Source organism: Taudactylus pleione, unplaced genomic scaffold (genome assembly GCF_031769625.1).
Source record: "Taudactylus pleione unplaced genomic scaffold, aTauple2 ptg000019l, whole genome shotgun sequence".
NCBI lineage: Eukaryota > Metazoa > Chordata > Amphibia > Anura > Myobatrachidae > Taudactylus > Taudactylus pleione.
The window spans coordinates 19767796-19793480 of NW_028284421.1; the positions used below are offsets into that span (position 1 = coordinate 19767796).

General features: G+C 43.9%; 1 protein-coding gene across 1 annotated transcript in view; it reads right to left on the bottom strand.

The window, feature by feature from the left end:
• Positions 1-18479, bottom strand: part of LOC148540389 (long-chain fatty acid transport protein 2-like) — a 114399-nt gene extending 95920 nt beyond the window's left edge. The window contains exons 1-2 of the mRNA XM_088443625.1: positions 18005-18479; positions 4628-4837 (exon numbers count right to left, since the gene is read on the bottom strand). Of these exons, the coding sequence (XP_088299751.1) occupies positions 4628-4837; positions 18005-18479 (685 nt within the window). The remainder of the gene's footprint in view (positions 1-4627; positions 4838-18004) is intronic.
• Positions 18480-25685: the final 7206 nt, after the last annotated feature.

Here is a 25685-nt window from a genome sequence, read left to right on the forward strand (position 1 = left end):
AAGGCGTATAAGTGGCTCTCCCTGAGTTCCGAAGGTTTGTGTTACCTGGGAAGAGTAGTCCCAGAAGTTATGACCCTCACACATGTTGAAATGCTTGGTATCCATAAAAACACACCATCACCATATCTTCACACGCAGTATGAACACAGAGGCAAACAAAATATGATACCTGGTGACGTGCATAAAGCCACTAAGTTAATTATTGAGACAACTGGCTTCCAAGTTTTAGTCGCAGTGGATCCCACCAGGATCACTCGGGGTACATTAAATTTTAGATATATTCAGGAACTTGCTAAATTGATAGATAATATCACCGAGATGTATGATAACACATTCAGGTATACAGGGAGAGAATTGCAAGCGTACAAGAAAGAACTGGTGCAACACAGGCTAGTGTTAAATTATTTAACTGCTGTTACTGGAGGGTACTGCGTAACTTTGGCCACCCAATTTGGAGTAAAATGTTGCACCTATGTCACCAATGATACCAGCGACCCCAAGGAGGTGATAGACCGGAAGATGGATGAAATTCTGCAGCTAAAATTGGAGTTTCGTAAGAACCATAATGTTTCAGTGGCTGAAGTAGGGGAGAAGATAGAAGGATGGGTTTCATGGCTGAACCCAGTGAAATGGTTCTCAGATCTAGGGGAATGGGTACAGGAAGTAATCGCCAGCATAGGCAAATTCTTCATCCTTATACTGATTGTCATCATAATAATTGGCATATGTGTCCGGTGTGTTCCTATTGTGTTGAAGTGTGGAAAATGTAAAAATAAAGTAAAACGAAAGAACGAAATTATGATGGTGGTCAGTACTGACAATATGAATACCGAGGTAAATATAGAACTGCATTACAACCCTGAACTAGGAAATACCATCATTTAATGTATTATATTTAGATCTGTATAGAATGTATTATTGAAATGTTATTTTTAAAACACCTCAGATAATGTAAAGTCTCAAATTCCCCTTCAAGACTGCTTTTATAGGACTGGTGTATCCATGATCTTCCAAAATCCGCGGTGTGCATATAATAGTAGTTTTATGTCCCCAATCAGAGACACATTATTGATGGATTAAGAACCACTTTGTGCCATCCCATAATAACACTAAATAATATATAAATGTAAGCCTAAATTAATTTTTAAAATCAGATTGTGATAGCATGTTGTTCGCTATCAAAGGGTAGACTGTCGAAGCTGGATAATTGGCTGAGACAAGATCAGCTTAAAATTAGATCGTAAAGACGCCATCTTGCGACTGGCCGCAAGAAGCCATTTTAGAAAATGAGATCGCAAGACGCCATTTTGCGAATGGCCGCCCAAGCGCTATTTTCGGTAAACTCACACTTAAGTACATATGGCGATATTACTATTAGCATCATGCGATTGCATCTTTCACCATTTTTCATACACACATTAATACGCACAATTGCTCTGTTAACTAGTCGCATATTAGCGAATGCATAAGATCCTGTATGAAAACGCTGTTTATTAGCTTCATGCGCACGCATCTGCCCCAAGTTAACTAGCGTCTTTATATCAAACCCCAATTATTTACACAGTACATATTCACATAGAAGGTCTCATAAGCTTTAAAGTATAAGATTCAAGTTTGTTCATTTATTATAATAGCTGTGAAATACAGGTTATTTGGTAGCTAAGGTTTAATACATGATAAGTAAGTCATGTTTGATATTATACTGAACTGCACTCTTTCAACAGCATTCTGGTATCGTCAGTGTGAAGATCGCAACATGCATTCTCAACTTATGGACCGCAGAGACTTAAAGCACCGAAATGTACATTATATGACAACTGTTACGATGTGCATGAGGCAGGAAACCAGAGACAACCAGTTGTTAGAGGCTGGACTGTGTCTATTTGAATCAGCCTGTTAAATGCTCTGCAACAGATGCATCCTCCTTGGGAACCAATGGCATCAGCGACAAGCCTCTCTATTGTGTTGTCTGTTTCCGTGAGAGTATAAACATGTGTGTTGTGACCCCAGTCTGAGTCTTCTTGCTGAATGCTGATTGACAGGGGTTTCTTGCTGATGCCTACATCTGGTCCAGAGCGCTGCATATGTATAACTGTACTTGGGTCTGTATAATTCTTTGCGCTAAATTGTACTTAGATCATAGCGTGTAACTGACTGTACTTTTACTTGAAATATCACTTTGTGCTTTGGAACCACAGGTTCAAGGTCTGGAGTCTTTATTTACTACATGACTGTGTACGCAAAATAAGCGTCATCCTTAGAGGTTTATAGGCAGGATATAAGAAGGTATAGGCAGGATATTAGAAGGTATAGGCAGTAGTGTATAGAGGTTCTAATTCAATATCCTTAGTGTGGAACTACAAGTGCCAGCGGGCCTGTAATGCCCCGCATGCTGGTATTTGTGGTTCTCCAAATACCAGCATGCGGGGGAGGCATGCTGGCACATGTGGTTCTACAACTAAAGAGAATATTTAACCCTTTAATTTACACAACACAATAACACTATCAAACCGGCACCCACCGCCGGCACCCACCGCACCCACCGTGCCGGGGATAGCTCCGGGCTATCAGCCTAGGCCTGGGATGTCCTGGAGAGGGGGACCCCTTTATTTGGGGGGTACCCAACTCCCCAGGGCACCCTGGCCTGGGCTGACTAGCGGTCAGGGGCAATTTTTAGAACCAGGACAGGCTTTATAAAGCCTGGGGCTAGTAAGGCTTTTGGGGAGGGGGTGCATGTCATTTGTATTTTAAAATACAGACAGAAGCCATCACGGATCTCACTGATCTGTGATGGCTTCTCTAAAACTTGCACCTTTTAATGCTACTCGCATTAAAAGGTGTCAAGTAACATAATCCTAAACTCGCATATGTAGTAGCCTCGAGCTGAAAAGTTTGCAGGCTATTGAAATTGCGAGTTTCAGTACAATCTTGCACTTTTTAAAAGTGCAAGAAAGTGCGAGTTTGTACTGTTACTAAAACTGACTACCTATTACATTTGGATCACCCATTATGTATGCATATCAGGATATTGAAATATTGTGATGAAAAGGGTAATTTTAAGACATGTGTGATATTGTACATATTTCTTTACTGTGGATATCCGATTTGGATTTAATTGTGGAGACACAGTAATATACGTTTGCATTTAGCTTGACATGTCTTGCAATCAGTCTCTCTATGTATGTTACATGTATATTTAATTATTGAGAGAGATACATGGTGAAGTATATATATTGAAATTGCGAGTTTCAGTACAAACTTTTTAAAAGTGCAAGAAAGTGCGAGTTTGTACTGTTACTAAAACTGATTACCTATTACATTTGGCCCATAGTGTGTAAACCAATATTAACTAAAAGTAAAGAGAAATAGTGATTGTAGTGAGTGCAGTACCCAAGTCCAAAAGTACAATACATATTCAAAGGCTAAAAGTTAAACATTAAAGGAAGTAAAAAAACTGAAAACTAGAAATGTAAAATGGCAAATTAGAACATCCACAAAGGGATGCGTATGTCTTAAAACAAAAAGTTATATCTGGATTATATATGAATATTTTAAATAAGCAGTTTTTCTTTGCTTAACTCAGTGACCCTCAATATCAAAATAATGTGACACTGAGGTGGTTTTTTTTAGGGGTCAGACCACCCTTAGGCACAATATTATTGGATGAACACTCCACGCCCTCCACGGGCTTGTGCCAACACTCCTCCCCATACTTGCCTACTTTTAAAAAAACATTTCAGGGAGATTGTGAAAGCAGCACCTATGAGTGCGTGTTACAGTGGGCGTGTACTGATAAATCTGAGAGGCGTGTCCTAAACCTGACTTATATCCAAAAGTAAACCAGCCCAAAAGCAGTTAGTAAGATCTGTTTGTTGATGAAAACACACTAATACTTTGCAGAAATTCATAGGGATCATTGTGCTTTATAATAACCAATGCAAGGAAATGATACTAATGATCCCATTTGAATGTATATATCTCTGTGTTTTAATATAACAGCTTCATAATGGGGGTAAGGATGAAATGAGGGAGATTGCTAGACTCTTCAGGGAGACAGGGAGATTGCTACTATTTCAGGGAGTCTCCCTGACAATGAGGAAGAGTTGGCAAGTATGCTCCTCCCCCTCCAGCTATCTGTTTTATTTTGCCTTTCACAGGCTTCTATCATGGGCTAAGAACTTTCCAGGCTTCTGGATTGTATATATGTATGTTACTGAGGCTCTCCCTAATTGGAACCTGGTTTTCTGGGATCCTAGATTGCACAAGTGCCCACTCCTGAGACTAACCCTGATGCACCGTGTGGATGTAGTTTTTGTTCTGTATCCCAATAGCCATAACTCAATTGAGGCACTGGAAAGCTTTGATGTACAGTATGGGGACTGGCAGTGGCATCCCTAACCACAAGCCTAGTGAGAAATCCAGCACTGTTGGCACCCCAAATTTGATTTTCTCTCGGAATTCAATACATGCATATTATACTGTATACTGTTTCCTGGAAATGGAAATCAGCTACTCAAGCTGGCCTGCATAACTAGTGTAATATGCCACTGATATTAGAGCAAAGTATTATAGCCCAGCCCTAACTATGGAAAACACTAATAAGAAACAAAACAATGAGAGAGGTTACCTGTAGTTCCAGATGTGTATATATACAAAGCTGGTGTTCTTGAGGTGAGATCTGATCTAAAAGATTCTGGAACTTTCTCTTCAGTAGCAGCTTCCACTTTGTCAAGAAGACTATGAACTCCATCAGTGGTGGATTCTCTGCTCATGTAAAACACCTGCACTCCTTCCTCTGCCAGCGCAGGCAACACTTCCTCCACAGCATTCTTCAGTTCTTGTCAAAACAAGAGGAGTTACAGCATCATGAAATCTCAATCGCAAGTATGTTAGTACCCAATATTATTTAATAAAGGTTTAATAAAATTATGCAGTAATATCTGGAATGTAGACTGCATCACTGAATTTAGTCACTTGCATTAATGGTATGATATCACCGGACATGCTGAGTAACCTGGGGGTTACTCATATGTCTGATGTATACGCAGTTGATCTGATGCTGAATATTTGGATGCAGCAGTGGATCAGAGAAGCCGGCAGTGGGTGACTTTTTACTTAAGACGCCTCCTGCGGCTTTTGCATATTTCTGCACAGCCGCTGAGTATAATGATGGTCACAGTGGCCAAACCGATACAGACAAGTATTGGTATGTGTTGTCACACACACGAATATTTTGCGAAAGACAGCTGATGGGCCTCCTCGGGAAATCCCACGGGCCGCCAGTCAATCAGAGGCCGCTTTACATATAGCGGCCACTCATTGGCTGGTTACACGTGTGTCCCAGCCAATGAGCGTCCGCTACATGTAAAGCGGGCTTTGATTGGCTGGCGGCTCGTGGGATTTCCTGAGGAGGTCCATCAGCTGTCAGTCGCAAAGTATTGGTGTGTGTGACAACACATACCAATACTTGTCTGTATGAGTTCGGTTTTTCAGTTTGTTATGTTGCCAAGACCCCTGGATGCTACGGAGAGGAGCGCGAGGATGGAGGTGAGTATCAGATCTTTATACCAGGTACATCCAAATGGATTCTACATGGGACAAGGGGACAGACCAGCTGGCAACAGGTAAGTATGTGTGAGTGAGGTAGGTGTGTAATAAAGTTTTACTTTAGATGGTGTGTGTGTACTGTCTTTTTTTAACTATTGTTATTTACAGTGGAGTTACAGGTGCTGGCCGCCTGCTGGCACTTGTAGTTCCACAAGTGCATAAGGGCAGGCATGCTGACACCTGTAGTTTCACTGTAAAATACAATAGTTTATAACTATTGAACACATTATTACCCCCATACCCACAGCTCAGGGGTGCGAGGAAGACCTAGCCTGGGTTTCAGTGAAGGGGGGACCCCTTCTTATGGGGTCCCCATCTCCCCTGAGATCCCCGGCTTGGGGTGCAAATGCTTTGGCCATGAAGACCCGGTAATAGGGTCTCCTGGTTGTGGTATTACACCCTGGTCAGTTTGGGTCCAGTGCTGGTTTTAAATATAGGGGGACCCCTATGGAATTTCTTTCCCCCTATATTTAAAACCAGGACTGGCCCTGCAACCAGGTGCTGGTTCCCAAATTACTGTGGAACCCTACTCGTTTTGTTCCCCATAATTTTAGGAACCAGAACTGGCTGAGCAGTCAGGGGCTGGTTATGCTTTTGGGAGGGGGGACCCTACGTAATTTTATTTAACATTTAACCAGTTTTTACAGGTACAACACGCAAGCAGCCTTCACATATCTCTCTGATATGTGCAAGCTGCTTGCTTGGGAGAGTTTTGCAGAGAGAAAACACTGCAATCTCAGGTGAGTAATCTCATCTAAACTTGCTACTGGGGGGAGGTACAGTATCTCGAGCTGCTTCACCATCAGCCAACTCACTTTCAGCTAAACTCACTTCTTAGTAAATTTGCGAGTTGAAACACGGGAAAATCACCAGAGTTTTGGCAATGCTAATAAATAAATAATAATTAATAAATAAATAATTAAAATAAAACAAACGATCAGACTTGATTCTTAGTAAATTTACCCCTGAGTGAGAAGGTGTTGCATTTTCATGTGAGGAAAAGATGCCTGGTTGATAGTAACTGCAGAACCACCACTCACAAGTAAAGGCTAAGGCTTGGGGACCTGATTCAGACCCGGATGCTAGATGCATTCGTTCACACCCAGCATATGCAAATTCGGCTAAGTGACGGGATGGCAGGCGATTGCACGGCAAGACATAAGCACGCCCACTTTGTGTATGCAGGTGCCCACCGGCCTGTCTTAAGACACCCACTTGCGCATGTCACCACCAGGAAGTGTATGCAACCATCGGTTTATCAGTTACCATTGGAAGCGAACGTAGCGCTTGAGGTTGACTATACCCTACCTCAAGCACTGCGAGCACTACAACCAGGTGTTGTGTACTATGATGCTGCGTCTAAATTATGCATGCCTCTGAAACAGCGTTGAGACACTCATACATGCCTGCGTTCGCACCTCCACTCCCTCGTTTTTAATGGACAGCTCCTTTCATCACCCACAAACGGCTTCTCCTGTCACTCACTCTGCTGGTCAGTCTATATGCAACGAGCGACCGCCTTCCGATCTTTCACACTGGTTCACGCACGCACACTGCAATGCATGCACAGAATGCGCACATCAGCCAGCTACGAGTAAATGCTTCTTAGAATCTGGGTTTGAAGCAAGCCCTTAGCCTTTCTTTGCCTCTGTGTGTGGTATTTTGCATGTTGGCAATTTTATATTTTTCCCTTTATTAGAGGTGATGTTTTTTTCTTTAACAATGTAAAATATTGTTTTGATTTCAGATGCTCTGACTTGAACCCTCTATGCCTTTGAGCACCGGCTTTAGAAGATGTTGAAGGACAAGTATCATCATGGCTGGTGGCAGCAGTGCTAGTACTTGGTTGCTGCCCCTGCTGTTCTATTGATTGATCATCATGATCCATATTGACTCACAACACTGATTTTATTAACTTGACAGCCCTATATATATATATATATATATATATATATATATATAATATATATATATATATTTATTAGAGATGTGTGCTGACCCCCGTGTTTTGGTTTTGGATTAATCTTTATGCTTTTGTTTTGCAAAACCACCCTCAAGTGTTATGGTTTTGGTTTTTGAACTGGGTTTTCTTTATTAAAAAAATTGCTAAAAAGTTTTTAAAGACAGCTAAAGTCATGCAATTTTTGAAATTCAAAACCTGAAATTAGGATTTAAAATCCAAATTCTGAACCACAGAATGATCAGAACGGCAACTCAGATCTGTCCGGAGTCACGAACTGAACTGCACTTTCAGGGGCTTATCTATAATGGGTGCAGGGTGTGCAGAGCACATTGGCCCCTGGGTCCACGGGGGCCCACACAGCATACCCTGCACCCATTAACTCTTTATACTTACCTGTATGTTGGCTCCAGTAGTGCTGCAGTGCAGCAAAAGTCACTGGGAAAATGGCAGCAGTCATTTCCCCAGTGACTCGTGCATGCGCAGTACTGCTGTCCCTGGGAAAATGGTGCAGATGCCTCTCTTAAAATGCCCCTGCATACATTTAACAGATAGATAGATATATAGATAGATAGATACTATAATATATGTGTCTTGATCACGCACAGGGAACCTCAGTAGAAGGACTGGAAGTCGGGGTACTAGGGAGTGTAGTGACTACAGGTGAGGAGGAAATACTGTAGGTAATTCTTCCTCCTCAGCTAGATCTGAATGTTGGCAAGACCTGACCATAGGCGTGGAGTGTAACTCACTGGTGGTTTTCACCAGTGACCTCTCTAATTGGGATTTGGGCTTTGTGGCACCCAGTGAGCAGGTCGCGGCCATATGATCAGGTACCTGGAAACTAGCAATGACACAAGGTGGCAGGGTTGAAAAGGATAACTACTTGCACTTGAGAATACACTGGGAATTCTACACTGAGGGATGACACAATAATGAAACACTGGGAATCAGGGGGTCATTCAGACCCGGCCGTTAGCGCCGATGCACTCGGACCGGGTTGATGGCCCCCCACAGAGCATGCGCACGATGGCGACGGCGCCGTCGTGCGCATGCGTGAGACCCGCTACGACTGACAGCGCCGGTCGTAGTGGGTCTAAATCCAAAGGGGGCGAGCTGTCGATGTTGATTGACAGCTCGCCCCATTTGGAAGGCGGGCCGGGGGGGTGGCAGCCCAAACGGGGGCGTTCCCATGGGAACGCCTACCATTTGGGGGCGGCCCCACATGACATCACTAGTGATGTCAGTGGAGAGCTTCCGGCTCAGACAGAGCCAGAAGCTTTCCGGGGCTTACGACAACTGAGACCCTACCCTAGGGTCTCGTCGTAAGCCCCGATGGTCGCGATGGTCTTGACCATCGCGACCATCACCTTAGGCGGTCGTAAGGCTGTGGGTGTTAACAGCCTTACCACCGCAAAGGAGGACGTCTTGAAAATTCAAGAGGTCCTCCCCTCATTCAGACCGACCACATGCTCTGTGCGACCGGCTCTGAATGAGGTCCTCAGTGTGTGAGATGAAATATATAACACTAGACATCAGCGTGTGAGCTGAACTATATAACACTAGGAATTAGTGTGTGAGCTGAAATATATAACACTTGGAATCAGCGTGAGAGCTGAAATATATAACACTAGGACTCAGGGCACACGCGCACGCAGGGGGGGTTTCTGAGTACCTGGAAACCCCCCCTGGCTGCCAATCCATCGCCATGCAGCTGAAGGATTTCAGACAACTGTGTCGCTGGAGGCTGGAAGAAAGCTGCCTGCACAGTGCCCACCCACATTGACATGCACCAGGTCCAGCCATCGCGGAGAATGGAAAGGCAGAAGGAGCCGGGTGGGGGTAGCTCTTCCCACCCGGCTCCTGCCATTCTGTTCTCCTTCACGAAGGACAAACTGCATGACAGCAAGAAGATGTCAGTTATTGTACAGGGGCTATTGTACTGAGCTACAGAGGGTTAATCTGCACAGCGCAGGGGAGAGTCTCACCTTCACCATCTGGGTCCAGGGCACATGAAGAGACATGAGTTAGCTGATGCAGGCATGCAGGGACTGCACACACTGGGGAGTCTTCTGCAGAGCTCCTCCCTGCTGCCTGGCTGTGTCACAGAACGGGCTACTCTGACTCTGGAAGCAGGAAATGTAAGTGAAATCTACAAGTTAAATGCTTGTAATTTGATTGTTCCAGTAGCTGCTCCTAATGTACAGGGGAGGCACAGCATGCACAGGCACTAGCAGGGATCCCCCATTCCTACACTATCAGATGCAGAACCCCTCCTCCCAGCCACATCCCAGAGCAGCAACAGGTACCTGGAGCCTTCTCCCAGCAGTCTCCATTCATGATGTGGAACTGGCTCCAGTCCAAAATGTCCCCCATGCAGGGGGGGGGGGGGGGGTGGCTGTGACCAGTGTCTGTTTGGCTTGGGTGTAATTGTCACCTTTCATACATGTTACTAACTTACATGCAGCTAAAGGTGGAGCCATGTCATAGCCTGCTCCAAAGTCTGTATGCTCCCCTACACCAGCTCCCTGTCCCCTCCATACCCACCCAATGCTAATCTGCATCACCTCCCTGACACTTTCATAGACTCCACTACTTCTCTGCATCACTTCCCTGACTTCTGCATTACCCCCTGGGCCCTCACCTCACTATACCCAACACTACCTCTCTGCATTACATAAATGATTTTTCCCTAAATAGCACATAGGTCAATAGATGTAGCCCTAATTGACCCTCCATACCTAGTACTATTACACAGATCACTCCATATCAAGCAGTGCACCTTCTTCTTCCACTTTTCCAGATAAAGCAACGTGCTGGGTCTTAGTCATAAACCAATCATAATTCAGCTTTTCTGCCCAGAAGGCAAAGTTATCTTCAAGCAACAATTTTCTATAACTATTTATAACTTGGTTCAGTTAGCGACAAGTTTAAATGATGAAAAAAAATCAAATTGTGACCATCTTCAGTTGCCATAGTGTATTTGGGGCTAAATAGCTTGATATACACACAACAGCTAAGTAGTGTAGTTATATAGTGTGGGGAGGTAGTGTAGGTATATATAGTGTGGGAAACTTGTGCAGTGATATAGTGCTGGAATGTAGCGTGGTGATGTAGTGTGGAGAGGTAGCGTGGTGATGTAGTGTGCAGAGGTAGTGTATGATGTAGTGTGGAGAGGTAACGTAGTGATATAATGTGGAGAGGTAGCATTGTGATGTGCTCCCACTGCCCGCCCGGGATAACTTCTCTGCACATGCTGTTCACACCCCTTGCAGTGACACACATAAAGGCCCTTGATAAATGTCAGCTCCAGGCCCATGTGGACCTTAATCTGGCACTGCTGGTAATGCAGTTTGAGTCACCGGGTGGCGGGTTTCCATGGGAGGGGGGTGTTCTTTTATAAATTATGCTGTGCTAGTTTGCCTGCGTTCATGTTTTTAAGTGAAAGCGGTGTCTGTTAGTGTATGTGTGTGTCTGTGTCAGTGTGTGTGGTTCGGTATTTGGAAACCCCCCTTTCAAAATCCTGCGTTTGCCACTGCAGAGTGAGAGCTGAAATAGCACACTGGAGATCCTGAGTCAGAGTAGCACTGTAGAATATCTCAGAGTGGATCTTGGAGAAACATAATATCCACTGTCAATGGTGTAGTGAAGCAAAGTTGTACAGGCAACTTCCTGTTACCTGGAGTCCTGCTTAACACCCTTAAGGCGCACATCCACATGCCGATTTTACTGAGCGATTGCACAAATACAAAATCATAATCATGCAACCGCTCTGTAATCATGCACAAATCATGCACTTTTATTTCAGAGTCAAACCATTAATGCATGCTCCCGCTGGTTGTTTCCGTCATCAATCATTGGGTGAACATGCCGGTCATTCTGTCGATAATGACAGATTGGGCATGTTCACAGATGATGGAGGGTGACTACACTGAATGACTGCTCGTTCAGTGTAGGCACAGCACAAACTGTGAAATGACTGCACGATTACAATGCCCATTTTAAAGCTTCATCTCCAGAAGTTGAAGATACTATTGTCCCTTCTGGGCTACTCGGACCACCGGGTGGAAATGGATTAGGCGATGAGACGCTTGAGGAATCAAAGGAGCTTTCAAATAGGCAAATGAAACTTCAGATACTCTGCAATAGTAGCAGACTTGTTTTACCTAGATTGGGCAGCTGATATTAATTGATCTGAATTCACAGATAACTGGGAAGAATGTCAGGCACTCCTCAGAAAATTGACATGGAGTTTAACTCTTCTTGAACCTGGACCAAGTTAGAAACCCTGTGGGAGACTGGTTGACCTTGGAAGAGAAGGTGTACATACTAGTACATGGGCTGGCAACCGACACTGCGGAATGCAAAACAATAGAAAAAAACCTCATGCCAGAAGGCAAGGGCAAATGGGTCCTCATGCCCGAAGGCAAGGGCAAACAGGTTCTCATGCCCGAAGGCAAGGTTAGACAGATCCTCATGCCCGAAGGCAAGGGCTGACAGGTCTTCATGCCCAAATATAAGGGCAGGTGGATCCTCATGCCCGATGGTAAAGGCTGAACTAGTAAGTGAACCAGGTATGACCTCATGCTGAAAGGATGACTCATGCTTAGAGGCAGAAAACAAGAGTTCCTAGCAGGGTTGGGCAGGACACTGGAAGGCCCCTTCTGGGGTATGACACTTGAAACCTCCTCCTGGAGTATAACACTTGAAACCCCCTCCTGGAATATGACACTTGAAACTAGAGATTTGCAGGCTTGGATTAGTTTGGATATTCGCACCAATTTCAGATTTTTCCCGCCAAAAATTTTGCCTCAGAAAGAGGCAACATGTCATCTTTCATGGACAAACATAATCTTTCATGGACTTTTGTCTAGGAATGATGATGTTTGTCCATGAACTAATCCGAGCCTGCACATCCCTACTTGAAACCCCCTCCTGGGGTATGATACTTTTAATCCCCTCCTGGGGTATGACACTTGAAACCCCCTCCTGAAAGGCAAGGGTAGATGGGTCCTCGTGCAAGCAGGTAAGGGCAGACAGATCCTCATGCTTGGAAGAGACCTTGGAAGAGAAGGTGTACATACTAGTACATGGGCTGGAAACCGCAGTCAGGTCCTCATGCCCGAAGGCAAGGGCAGGTGGATCCTTCTGCCCGAAGGCAATGGCAGAACTAGTAAGCGATCCTGGTATGGCCGCATGCTGAAAGGATGACTCATGCTTAGAGGCAGAAAAACAAGAGTTCCCAGCAGGGTTGGGCAGGACACTGGAAGGCCCCTCCTCGGATATGACACTTGACATCCCCTCCTGGGGTATGACACTTGACACCCCCGTCTGGGGTATGAAACTAGAAGGTCCCTCCAGGGGTATGACACTTGAAACCCCCACCTTGGGTATGACACTTGAAACCCTCTCCTGGTATATGATACTTGAAACCCCCGTCTGTGGTACGACACTTGAAATCTCCACCTGGGGTATGACACTTGAAACCCTCTCCTGGTGTATGATACTTGAAACCCCCACCTTGGGTATGACACTTGAAGACCCCTCCTGGGGTATGACACTTGAATCCCCTCCTGGGGTATGACACTTGAAATCCCCTCCTGGGGTATGAAACTTGAAACCCCCTCCTGGGGTATGACACTTGAAACCCCCTCCTGGGGTATGAAACTTCAAGACCTCTTTTCTGGGCTGGTGAGTCAGGTATTCCTCCTGAAACTAGTAGATTGAGTGGCTGATTCTTGTCAGCACTGGTGAGTGCACAAAGGGTGCAGTCTTTAATTAAATGGCCACAATAGCGACAGAGAAAAAACTTCTTGCGACCTTGGCGGTCAGCCTCAGAGAGCTTGGGCCACAAGAAACTCCAGTGTTTCACTTTGCTTTGCGAAAATGAGACCACAGATGTTGGGAGATTAGTGATGGAAGCCTCTTCAGAAATGTGATGTTACACTGGAGTAGAAGACTGAATACCACCCTGGTTAGTAGAATCAGGGTAAAGCTTAGGGCTCCCAATAAAATGACTGAAAGTAGGTACTTGAAGGTGAGACTCAAAAGAAGACAACACAAGTGAAGGATTCACCGGTAAGGTTGCTTCCTCATTCCAGTCCAATTCTGAGTAAATAGTTTGGGACTGAACCAAACGAGATCCCTGCTGAACTTGAAGTAAACTGGAAATGCAGAAGCGGATCTGCCAGGCACATCGAAGATTCTTTTAAATGTATGAATGAAGTCTTCATAGTTGAAAACTAGAGGGTCTGCACATTCCCACGAAGGTGCACCCCAATCCAGAGCCATCCCTGTAAGAGTGAGCTGGAGAATGCCACTTTTGAACTCGGAGTAGGAAAATTCTGTGACAGACATTCGAATTGAATCTCGCACTGATTAATAAACCCACGACAGAGTCTGGAATGTCCATCAAAGTGGTTGGGAGTAGCCAACTGAAGATGAAACTTCAAAACAACAGGATCTGCTGGAGGATTCCCAGGTACATCTGAGGTCAGAGAGGTAAGAGTAGAACGAATAGCAAGTAGTTGGTCTACAAGTTCCAGGAGATTTTGTGCCACACGTAGTTGATCTGCTTCTTGGTTCTCCGTATGAGAGGCAAGGTCTTGCGTAGCCTTTGCACCTTGAGAACCCACGGCTTCCATGTTTTGGGCCTGTACAAACTGTCACGACCACGCACTGGAAACCTCGGTAGGAGGACTGGAAGTCGGGGTACTAGGGTGTGGAGTGACAGCAGGTGAGGAGGAATTAGGTATGCTAGATCCAAGTGTTGGCGAGACCTGACCAAAGGCGCGGAGCACTGCCCAAAAAATCCTCAGACTGTATTGTACCAGGGGTCTGTACACAGTGCTGTGTATACCCCAGAGAGAGAAAGAGAGATTGTTATATTGGCACATTGTTATACACGCACACACACCACCAACACTGCATTCCACACTTGCATAGCAGTGACAGACGAGCATTAAAGGAGCTGAGAAGTCGGAACTGTGCTAGTTAGTGATGTCCTGTGAGTTATCTGTGTCAATTTCATGCAATGTCTTGTCATTGGAGCAGACTCGGAAAGGAACCCACATCGGAGGACATTCTCACATGGATAAAATATGATACCCATTACTAGTCAATACCAGGGTAATACTCTCAAAATATAGTTTACACTCTTAACAAATAAATATGGCCTTAATCCTAATATAATGTACCTATGTCCAAAATAAAAGAACTGCTGTTGATGTTATGACACACCTACAGGGCAGCAGTGTCGCTGCACAGAGCACAGAGCCCTGTAGGTGGCACCAATGCTGCCCCACGGCCCCTGCATCTGGCTAGCAGGGTACCTGGAATGGCACTCTACAACCAGACATGCTCCTGCAGTGCTGTCTGGACTGTCCTTTGGATGCTCCATACATGCACACAGCAGTGTGTTCAGACCCCTGGTACAATCTGAGGATTTTTTGGGCAGTGCTGTAGGCCCCACCTGGAATGATGACATGTGCTCAGGGGGTGTGGCCAGCACAGGGTGTAATAAAGCCCTGTTATGGCACTGCACACATTGCCAAAACTCAGGGTCAGATTTAGACCCTAGGTACTATGGGAATGGCTATTTTATTATTTTCATTGTTTAGTTAGAAGCTGTAATGTGGCGTTAAGCTATTTAAAATAATATAATATTTAAACAAGCCATGAGCTATGACATTTTATTTTTAATTAAGTATTTATATTTACTAAGTAGGACAGCTTATAGGGGCAATCTGCACATTTCCTACCCATCCAAACTCCATTCAAGATGGTATGGTACAGGGGAATTATTTCGTTTTACTAGTAAATTTTGGACTGACTACTCTGAAGGAGGCGGTGGATTCGGGAGTCCATTGCTCTATTTATCACGGCTTCACCTATTTGTCAAAGATGTATTCTTTTTATTTGTATCAGTTTGTTTATACTTTTATTAAAATACTGGCTATACCCACCGTTTTCCTTCTCCTGTCTATTATGAGGATGAATATGCATGGTGATAAGCCGAGGGAATATTGAACTGCAGAATAAAGAAACCTTTATGAGCCGTTATAGCGTACACTTAATGTGAGTAAGGTACGCAATACTTACCTTCTTCTGTTGGATACAATAAGTGGATCTTTTTCTGGGAATACTTTATGGTGGGGGGATAAAAGATACCTAGATACAATTATTTCCACACGTTGGCATGTGAGTCTGGGTACGCGGATTTTGCAACATCTAGACTGAAAGCACCACCATTTTTTAAATAACATATTGTTATATTGGGACATTGGATATATTGTTATTAAGGAAACTTGTATGTTATGTGTTTTTTCTTCTATATACATCATATGGGGATTGATATGAATTTCTGAAATCCTGTGAGGAGTGGTGGTTGGAAAGACTTCTATTTTTCCTCTAAAAAGGATTAAGTATCACACTTCTTTTATTATTTGTTAGGTATATCCAGCGCCACCTGGTGGCACCAAAATTTATTGCTGCTTAAGACAAAGAGAATGCTATGAGTTGCTGATAATAAAATAAGAGAAATCTAAAAGTGAGAATGATAATAAACAGAAAATTGACAGGCCTAAACAGCGCCCCCTTCCCTGACGTGCCCTGTGCCATGGCACTGGTTGCACCATCCTAGTTACAGCCCTGACAGGCACACACCATTTGTAGAAGACAACAAAAATGGGGGGGGCTCAATGGCAAGCGTGCCACAACCATTTTTGGACCATGCCTCAGCCTGTGATTGCAATCTTATATGCAGTTGCAAAGGCTCCGGTGTCTCAGTTCAAACAACCATTCTGCACAACTATAGGGTCACTCATAACTTTGATAATCAACTGATCTGTGTTCGATGTGCGTCTTTCTGGGTGTCTCAATACAAATCCTGGCAGCTGTGACATTGACATGTTTTTGCACAGTCACTGTGAATAAAGACGCAGTAGTGATGGGATTTGTGTCCATTTCTGAAACAGGTCCATAGACTTTCAACTCTAATATGGCAGGAACTAAGCAAATTATTAAATATTCTCTGCAAAGCTCTGCATAATAAGTAGGACCTATTTAAATACACACACTTAGGAAAAAGAGAGGGGCTGGGCTGCACATCCTTATATAAAACATGATAATAGGTGCTACTATGCTGAGACCTGTAGTTCTACATCAGAAAAGAAAGGGGGAGGAGCAGGTTTACACAGGTACAGATACACCTGCCTCAGGTGATTTTAATTGGTATGGGTCCTTGCACTGCAGTACACACATCTAATGGGCCCTATAAAAGGTAAGTACTAGATAAATTAATTAGTGTGACAGTATTAGGAATGATAGGAACCCACATGTATAAGGTTCACTGTGACGTGGTAAGTGGGAAAACATCTCTGGCCAAACATGTACTAAGAAACCTTACTTTTAAAACCATGTTAATTGTTGCAGTTTATTATAGCCTTTTTGATCACTAGAATTCTTAGTGCTTATAGTGTACACCTGTAAAGAGATGTGCTTAAGAAGTATTTACATATAGTATGCATTTCTTCATGCATACTGCTTGAATATATTAATAATGTCATATTATTATGTCAAAGATGCGTGATTAAAAAATGTAGATTGAACACATTTGTAAACGGGATCGGTATGAAATACCGCCGACGCCGGAAGACCGGCACCAATAAAGATCCCAACAGCAGATAGGGAAAGTACTAACTAACCTAATCACCCCCCTAACCCTAACCCTCCCTTAGGGGTGCCTAACCCTAGCCTCCCCCCAAGTGCCTAACCCTAACCCCTCTGTAAGTGCCTAAACCTAACCCCCCCTTCCCCGCGGCCTAAACCTAACCATCCCGGGAGGGGGGCGGGGGGAGGTAACCCCAACCTCTCCCTGGGGGTGCCTAACCCTAACCCCCCCTTCCCCTAACCTAACCCTAACCTCCCAGGGGGGTGCCTAACCCTAAGTCCCCCCGGGAGCCCCTAACCTAACCCCCCCCCCCGCTGCTGTCCACACCCAGCTTACCTTTGATCGGGATGCCGGGCGTCGGGCTCCCGGCGTAGTTAAAATTACAGGCGTCGGGATTTCGACAACTGTCATTAGACCCTTGCCGGGATTAGACAGTCGGGATGCAGACGGTCGGCATTTAGACAGTCGGCATCCCGACTGCATACCTTGTAAACACATATGTGATGCATAAAGGCAAATTAAATGCATAAATAAATGCAATGTGGTTTATTTTTCATTTTACCAGAATTTTAAAGTATAATAGCAGACATAAAAAATAAAATAGAAAGAGAAACATCATTTGAATTGCTTCTTATTTTATAAAGGGATGAAAACTAAAATAAAGATACATACTAATATTTACCAGTTAATCCGTATTTTGAGAATTACTACAGTTTTTGTTTTCCAGACACTAAACATATTGATAAATGTATATCCAGGTCTCTTACCTGGAGCAGCAATAAGCACTTTTGCACCACTGCACTTGAAGCAATGAAGAAAGGATTTAGCACGTATGTTGTAATTCAGACAAGCCATTGGGCATCCTAATTTGGCTAATGCCATCCAAAGCCAGACATATGCAGGCTCATTACCCATGAAAACACCAACACATTCCCCTTTTTTCAGGTTTGCAAATTGCTGTAAAGCCCATGCCGCTTGGTTGCTTTTAAGATCTATCTCTTTGTAGGTAAAGGACTGGTCCTGGTACAAAATAAATGTCTGGTCAGGTCTTATGGACACTTGTTTCAAAAACATATCCACAATGCCAAAAGAAGGGCGTTGTCGAAGCGCCTTTTCTATCTTCCGCTGATAGCTAGCTGCTGCAAAGAAGAACTTTAAGTCCTGCCACAAGTAAGAGAAGAAAACTCGTTTCAGCATCCATAGTAGCGGAATCCCGAGTAGAACCGTCTGTAGTACAATCATCTTGTAGGACAGGAAAGTTAGAGTGTTACTGTGGAAGAAATGCTGTATAATGAAGCTGGGAAATGAGTGTTCTGTGTAATCATTATGCTGCACAAAGAATACTGTGGTGTACTCTGAACTCTGTAAAGATCGTATTTCATACTGTACCTTTAACCTTTTAAGTACCATGTTATCTGTCACCCCTATAACCAAAGTGTGTTTTCCATGCTAAAAGTCAGGGTCATGCTGTAATGGGAGCTATATACTATAGGGCACATTTAGATCCAATCTGCACAACCTGTATGATAGCAGATAACACACAATTAGAGATTAGGCGTAAACATGAGCCTGCACCTGTACACATGAGTGTAAGTATTGGGCACTGGCAGAATCCCTTTGCAGAGATGCTACATGGTCAGACATACTGTACACTTTGGGATGCAATTTTGCATATGCAGAACACAGTCAAATTTGTGTTCTTCACTTGCCTGTTGTAATGGGATAACACCATATTTACTACATTCTATTAACATACAAATGTTAGTAAACCTATAGCAACCAATCTATATAATATAATTGATTGCTGATTATGTAAATTATGTAATCACTTTAGAATTTTGCGACAATTGGTATTAGCTCTGACCCCTACCACCAGTGTCAATATCTACTTCTGTCACCTCTCATACAGTATGTACTTATTCATCACATAGAGTAGCATCTCAGGATGAAAACAGACACTCCTGAAAAGCAACCAAAGACATCCCAAAAACTGCAATAGTGAAAATGAAAAAGAGAAAAGTTATTCTAAGGATAATCTATATAATAAAATAAAAAAATATGTCATTGATGTATGTCAAATTTAACGTGCCTGACCCATGCCTAAAGCCAAGTCTTGAAAAAAATACTCCCACACACTCAGAGCACCCGCAACCCTGGCCCTGCTCCCCCGTGAAGCTTAAAAACACAATCCAGACACGGGAGCATGTACGTTTGGTCTGCCATGCACATGCATACATGAACGAGGAGGTACTGAAGTCTAAATAAAAATGCAGTGATGAGGAAGCAACAAAGGGGCAGTATAAAAACAGACACAGAGGGGCAGGAGAGAGGGAGGAGGGGGGAGATCAAAACAGAGGAGGAGGAAGGAGAATGAAGTGGCAAGAGGGAAGTAAGGTAGAGGGAGAGAAAAAGAGAGAAATAGGGGGAAGAGCATCAGATGGAGAAAGAGAAACAGACAAAGGAGGGAGGAGAGTGAGGGACAGGACAAAGGAGGGAAAGAGAGAGCTATGGACAGAGAAACCCAGGCAGCGCCAAAGACAACACCTAGGGCAGTAAACGAAAAATACGGTAAAATCCCCGATCGGATCCCTCACAGCATGCTACACGGCCGCCGCGTCGCTCTGCGCATGCGCAGATGGACTCCCGGATCATAAATCCAGAAGTCCACTGTGCAGCAGAAATCGCAATGGACAACTCTTATCGGAAGAGCTTATCTTATCTTATATGTTAGTGCATATGCGATCAGTACAAATGCGATGCCCGGCGCATAAGGGTTACTGCATCCCGCCCAGTAAAAACCTCCTTTGATCGATCTAGTGCACATTAGACAATTAAAGCAAAAGTCTCCTTAGTATGGGTCACTGGACAAGCAAATCCAAATTCAACATCTAGCAATTCTTAGCAAACTGCATGCATCGCTTGCTGCGCACGCATCAATGAGACTGTACAGGTGATTCAGAGTCATACACATCTCAGATGTTTTCTGTGAAGGCTGAATAGGAATTACTGGGTGGCAACTGTTCAGAAAGAGGGTGTATCCAAATTTTTGTGGGTGTGTCATAGGCATGTAACCAGAATTACTACTGATTCTGAGTCAGGCGTATGCAAAGTATTTGCCAAATTCAGTTGCATATCCTGGATTTAGTACGGAGAAATTGTAAGTGCCAAAGATAGTGATGATGGCGGGCAGAGGAGTGGTGCGATCGCATTGATGAATACAATTTCGAATATGGGCATATAGACTGGATTTTATTAGCATTCGTTTTGCTGTAGGCATCTGAAATTGTGAGTAGTAATCAGACCCTTTATTACTAAATAATCCCAAATATGACACAGCATGAATTTTGGTTATATTTTAGGTACAAAGTACAGTATATAAAAAAATGTTCACATTCTTACAATTGTCATTTACTGTCTACCTTTCTCTATCCTAGCAAATAGAGATCTACTCAGGTTCAGACTTTGGAATGATTTTACCACCGCACAAGTGCAGGTTCAATCCATGTACTGTATTATCAGGAGCACTGCCAGGTACTGAAAGAGAAAAACTACACTTGCGCAATATCTGTGTACTACATCTGCATATAAGAAAATCTTTCACAGGCAAACAGGAAGGGGGGGGGGTCCAGATTCCCGGAAACCCTCCTTCAGGCCGGCGGCTGAAATAATGATTTCACTAGGGTTGCGGCCGCAACATGCAGTATTAGGAACTAGAGATGAGCAGGACCCACCCGGACTTCATGTTCCGAGGCAAGATCTGAGTCCGGCTCGGGTTTTCCCGCTTGACTCGGATCTCAAAACAAGGCAAAACATCATCATCCTGCTGTTGGATTCTCGTGGTTTTTGGATTCTATAAAGGTCCCCGCAATCAGTGCCTTTTTCACTCCGGCTGGGGACAGGGGTCCTGATTCAGAGCCGGACGCTCTTTCAGAGCGCTCGCTCTGAATAAGGGCATTTTTTTTTATTTTGTTCCTGCCTCCTGACCGCTCGCTAAGCTGTGGGTGACCACCCACAGCTTTTGCGAGCAGCCAGGTAATAGAGCAGGAAGTCCACCTACTGACATCACTAGTGATGTCAGTAGGGCCGCCCACAAATGGAAGGTGTTCCCTTGGGAACGCCTCCATTTATCCAGCCACCCCCCCTGCCCGCCTCCAAAATGGGGCGAGCTGTCAATCACAATTCGACAGCTGCCCCGTTTTGGTGCGAGACCCGTAGTGACGGAGCGCCCGTCGCTGGCCGGGTCTCGAGCATGCGCATGCCGGAGGCGGCACATGCACAGGGGGAAAACATTGACCCACTTGCGAGCGCATAGCGTTTGCGCGGGTCTGAATCAGCCCCAGTGTGCAGAGCAGATGTGCTCTTGGTGCAGTTAGTGTAGTTGGCAACTTGTCATTCATCAATCATTGTCAGTGACTTGTCATTGTCACTATTTGTTCAAGGGTGCAGTGTTGTCAGGCTGGGACTGCAGTACATAAAGTGGAGGTGCTGCTGTGTCACTCACTGTTGTCCTGTCAATAATGGGGCCAGGGCTGCAATACTTAAAGGGCCGCTGCTGTCTTGTCCTGTCCATCAAGGGGCTAAGGCTGCAGATCATAAATGAGTGCTATGTTGTTCAGAGGTGCTCTTCCCCACTGTAAAAAAATTAAGGTTAAAATGAAAATCTTTTTTTTGGTGTGTGTGCTAGGTAATAGTAGTTACACTAATTTTGTTAAGTAACACTGCCGACCAGACCGCAATTTATTGTCCAGGTATTTGTGACTCTGCAGGTGGTCTGTCCGCACTCAGCAGGGATGCTTTGTTGTCCATAAAGAAGGGATGCTGTCTGTGTTTTTCTTCAAAGGACTGCTGCAGGAGTGCTCTTCCCCAGAGTAAAAAAATTGTTCAGAGACACTGCCGGTCAGACCGTAGTGTAAGTTTGTTGATATGGACAATGATCAAATGAGAGGAGAGCAGGAACCACATACCAGTCTTGCAACTGCTGCCAGCAGTCACGAAGACAATGCAAGACCGTCAACGTCATCTACAAAGGCCGATGCCCAAGGGCTTAAGTCAGGGGATTTAAAATCAAACAAGCAATATTTTACAGTGTTAAAGAAAGAAAAATGTAAAGCTAAGTTAGCTGCAGAGAAACAAAAAATTGGCAATATGACATTTACTACACAAAGTGGCAAGAAAAGGATAAGGCCTTGGCCTTTATTTATGATTGGTGGTTCTGCATCTTATAATGATTTAAGTCCTTCTCCCTGTAGAAGTGTCAAAAAATATAAATCACTAATGCACATGAACCAACTGTGTGCACAGAAAAGTCACAGATCCCCGAGGAGAGTCCAAGTGTATCCGCGGTTGCCATGTGTGAGCCTGACCTTTTTAATACTGTACTTGAAGAGGATCCTCTTTTCACTATTTGTGTACCCTCTGCAAATGTGGGGATGAGCAGCACAAATCAACATGCTGACGTAGAAATCGAGGATGCTTCTGTGGAATTGCACCAGGAGGATGAGGAGGATATTTCTGTAGTTGGTGCTAACAAGGATAATGAGGATGTTGATGCCAAGGATGTTGTTTGTGTAATTCAGACAACAGTTGTTGCCCATGTTATGAAAAAGCCCATTGTCATGCCGGGACGAAAGACAAAAAAATCCAATTCTCATGTGTGGAATTATTTTCACCCAAATCCAGACAACAGTTGTCAAGCCATCTGTAACGTCTGTCAAGCGAGAGTGAGTAGAGGTAAGAACCTTAACCATCTAGGAACCTCCTCCCTGTTACATCACTTTCAGCGCATTCATCAAATTCCAGTGTTTGCAAAATTCAGAAACTTTGGCTAAAAACATAACAATCAGTCCAGCACCAACTAGCTGCTCCCATCTCTCTGTTAGATCCAAGCACCTGCAATCTCCACCACCAACACCTGCATCATCAACTTCCTCAATCATGATTGGGAGTAGTCCTGCTGAATCCAATTCATAAGAATCACTATCCGTGATTCCTCAGAAGGATCCTTGAGTGCTACGCCTGTTGCTGCTGTTGCTGCTGGGGGTGGATCTTCATCCCAGAAAGGGACAAAGAAGACTACTACTTGTAGTAATTTAAAAACACAATTGACTATTAAACAATCCTTTGATAGAGGAAGTAAGTATAACAGCTGTCACCCAGTTGCACAGTGGATCACTGATGCCATGACGGCTGTGCTAGTATTACATGGTGAAATAATAGAAAATGAGGATGATAGTGTGGAGGAAGTGCAAAAGGAGGATGAGGGGAAACTGTGTGTCCTATGTGATGTTGATGATGAGGATGTTGTTTGTGGAAATCAGCCAACAGTGGCAGCAGTTCTTGCTCATGATAAAAAGAAAGCCAGAAAAGCCATGTCTTGGGTGTGGAATTATTTTAATCTAAATTCTGACAACAGTTGTGAAGGCATCTGTTCCATTTGTAAAGCCAAAGTTAGCAGAGGAAGGGACATTAACCATCTAGGCACCTCCTCCCTGTTATGTCATTTGCAGCGAGTTAATGCAATTTATTTAACAAAATTATAATAGTTTGTAAATTAATAAGAAACAGTCCAGTATCAGCTACCATCAGTTTGGACCAGCACATGCAATCTCCACCACCAACGCTCTCATCATCAACCTCCTCCTTAATAATTGAAGGTAGTCCTTACAAAAAATGTTTTGTGGGGGCCCAAACAAACCAAGGAGTTCACCAACGAAAGGGTCAGTCCTAGCGGCTAAAGTGCTTGGTTTGTTAAACTGTGCATGTCCTTTTTAATATCCCACATAAGAGTGGGTGGGAGGGACAATTCCATCTTGCACCTCTTTTCTTTACATTTTGCACAATTTGGGGCATTGCCGACTGATATTATTATCATTTATTAAACTGCCATCTTGTCTGCCACTGCTGTGTGGCAATGTTTCATAGACGTCCTATATTTTTTTAAACTGCCGTGCGTTTGTGCTGCTGCTCTGTTGCTTACTTTAGCCAGCTAGCTCGCTGCAGCATTTGGCCTATATTGGTGAAAAATAGTGAAATCAATATTGTGAGCTGTGAGGTGGTCAAAAATGCCTGGAAATGCCTGAACATGATTGTTATTAAGGTTAATAATACTGTAGGAACAAAAACAGGCCCAAATTATGTGGTTTTTGCTTTTTATATAATTTTTTAGAAAAAAATACATATCCAAAACCAAAACACTCAAGGGTGGTTTTGTAAAAACAAGTCCAGATCCAAAACCTTGAAAGTGATACAAATCTAAAACCAAAACATGGTGGTCGGCACACATCCCTATTAGGAACTGTGTGGAACTGAGCAGACTATTAACGTACCAGTTTGGACTATAGCTTGTTAAGTGCTCATTATGACCCCTCCATGGTTTGACCACACTATAAATTAAAGCATATGGTAACCCCAACTCTAGAAATGCTGCATTTGCCCCAGTCCTTCTAATTGAAGAGAGGAGCACACGAGTGAGGCGGTATTCCTACAACCCATTTGAATAGCACGTACTCTTTTCTTTTCATATAGTTTACTAGCTGAAGTACCTGGTGTTGCCTGTGTTTAAATCTTTAAGTTATTAATTTTTATTATGTGATGTCATCCAAATCCATATAGTGAAAGGCCCAGTACAGACTCCCTGGGTCAAAGTTCTGCCCGGCGCATTCCGCTTTGAGGTCCGACTGAGACTTCAACCACTCCATTAGGTATTTATTTATTTATTTATTATTTATTAACAGTTTCTTATATAGCGCAGCATATTCCGTTGCGCTTTACAATTGGAAACATTGATAGAACAAAACAGGGTAATAACAGACAGACATAGAGGTAAGAGGGCCCTGCTTGCAAGCTTACAATCTATTGGGAAATAGGCATTGATACACAAGGATAAGTGCTATATATTGCAATTTGGTCTGGCCAGAATGCAGACATCCAAGATCAATTGCCCCCCCCCCCCCCCCCGCTGTGAAGTTTTCATCAAAATCCATCAAGTGGAAGGCCCAGAATAGGCTCCCTGTGTTAAAGTTCTGCTCAGCATCCCCGGGTCAAGTTCTGCCCAGCGTAAACCAATGGAAGGTCCATCCAGGACCTTAACCACCTAGTATGTCTTCTGGGATATAATGTTACCAATCTGTGATGTTTTCGTCCAAATCCATCCAGCGGAGGGCCCTAACAGGCTTCCCGGGTCAAAGTTCTGCCCAGCGTACACAAATGGGAGGTACGACTGGGACTCTATCCCCGCTTATATCTGGCCAGGATCCAACTGGACCACCTTGCGTTGGTTTCATCCCAATTGCAGGGGTGTCAGAATGCATAACCTGACAGACAACAAACAAATAAACATCCTGTCTGCCACTGCTGTGCCTCTGTTTTCATAGATGTGCTGTATTCTAAACTGTCATGTGTTTGTGCCGCTGCTTTGTAGCTTAGTTTGGCCAGTCAGCTTGCTGCAGC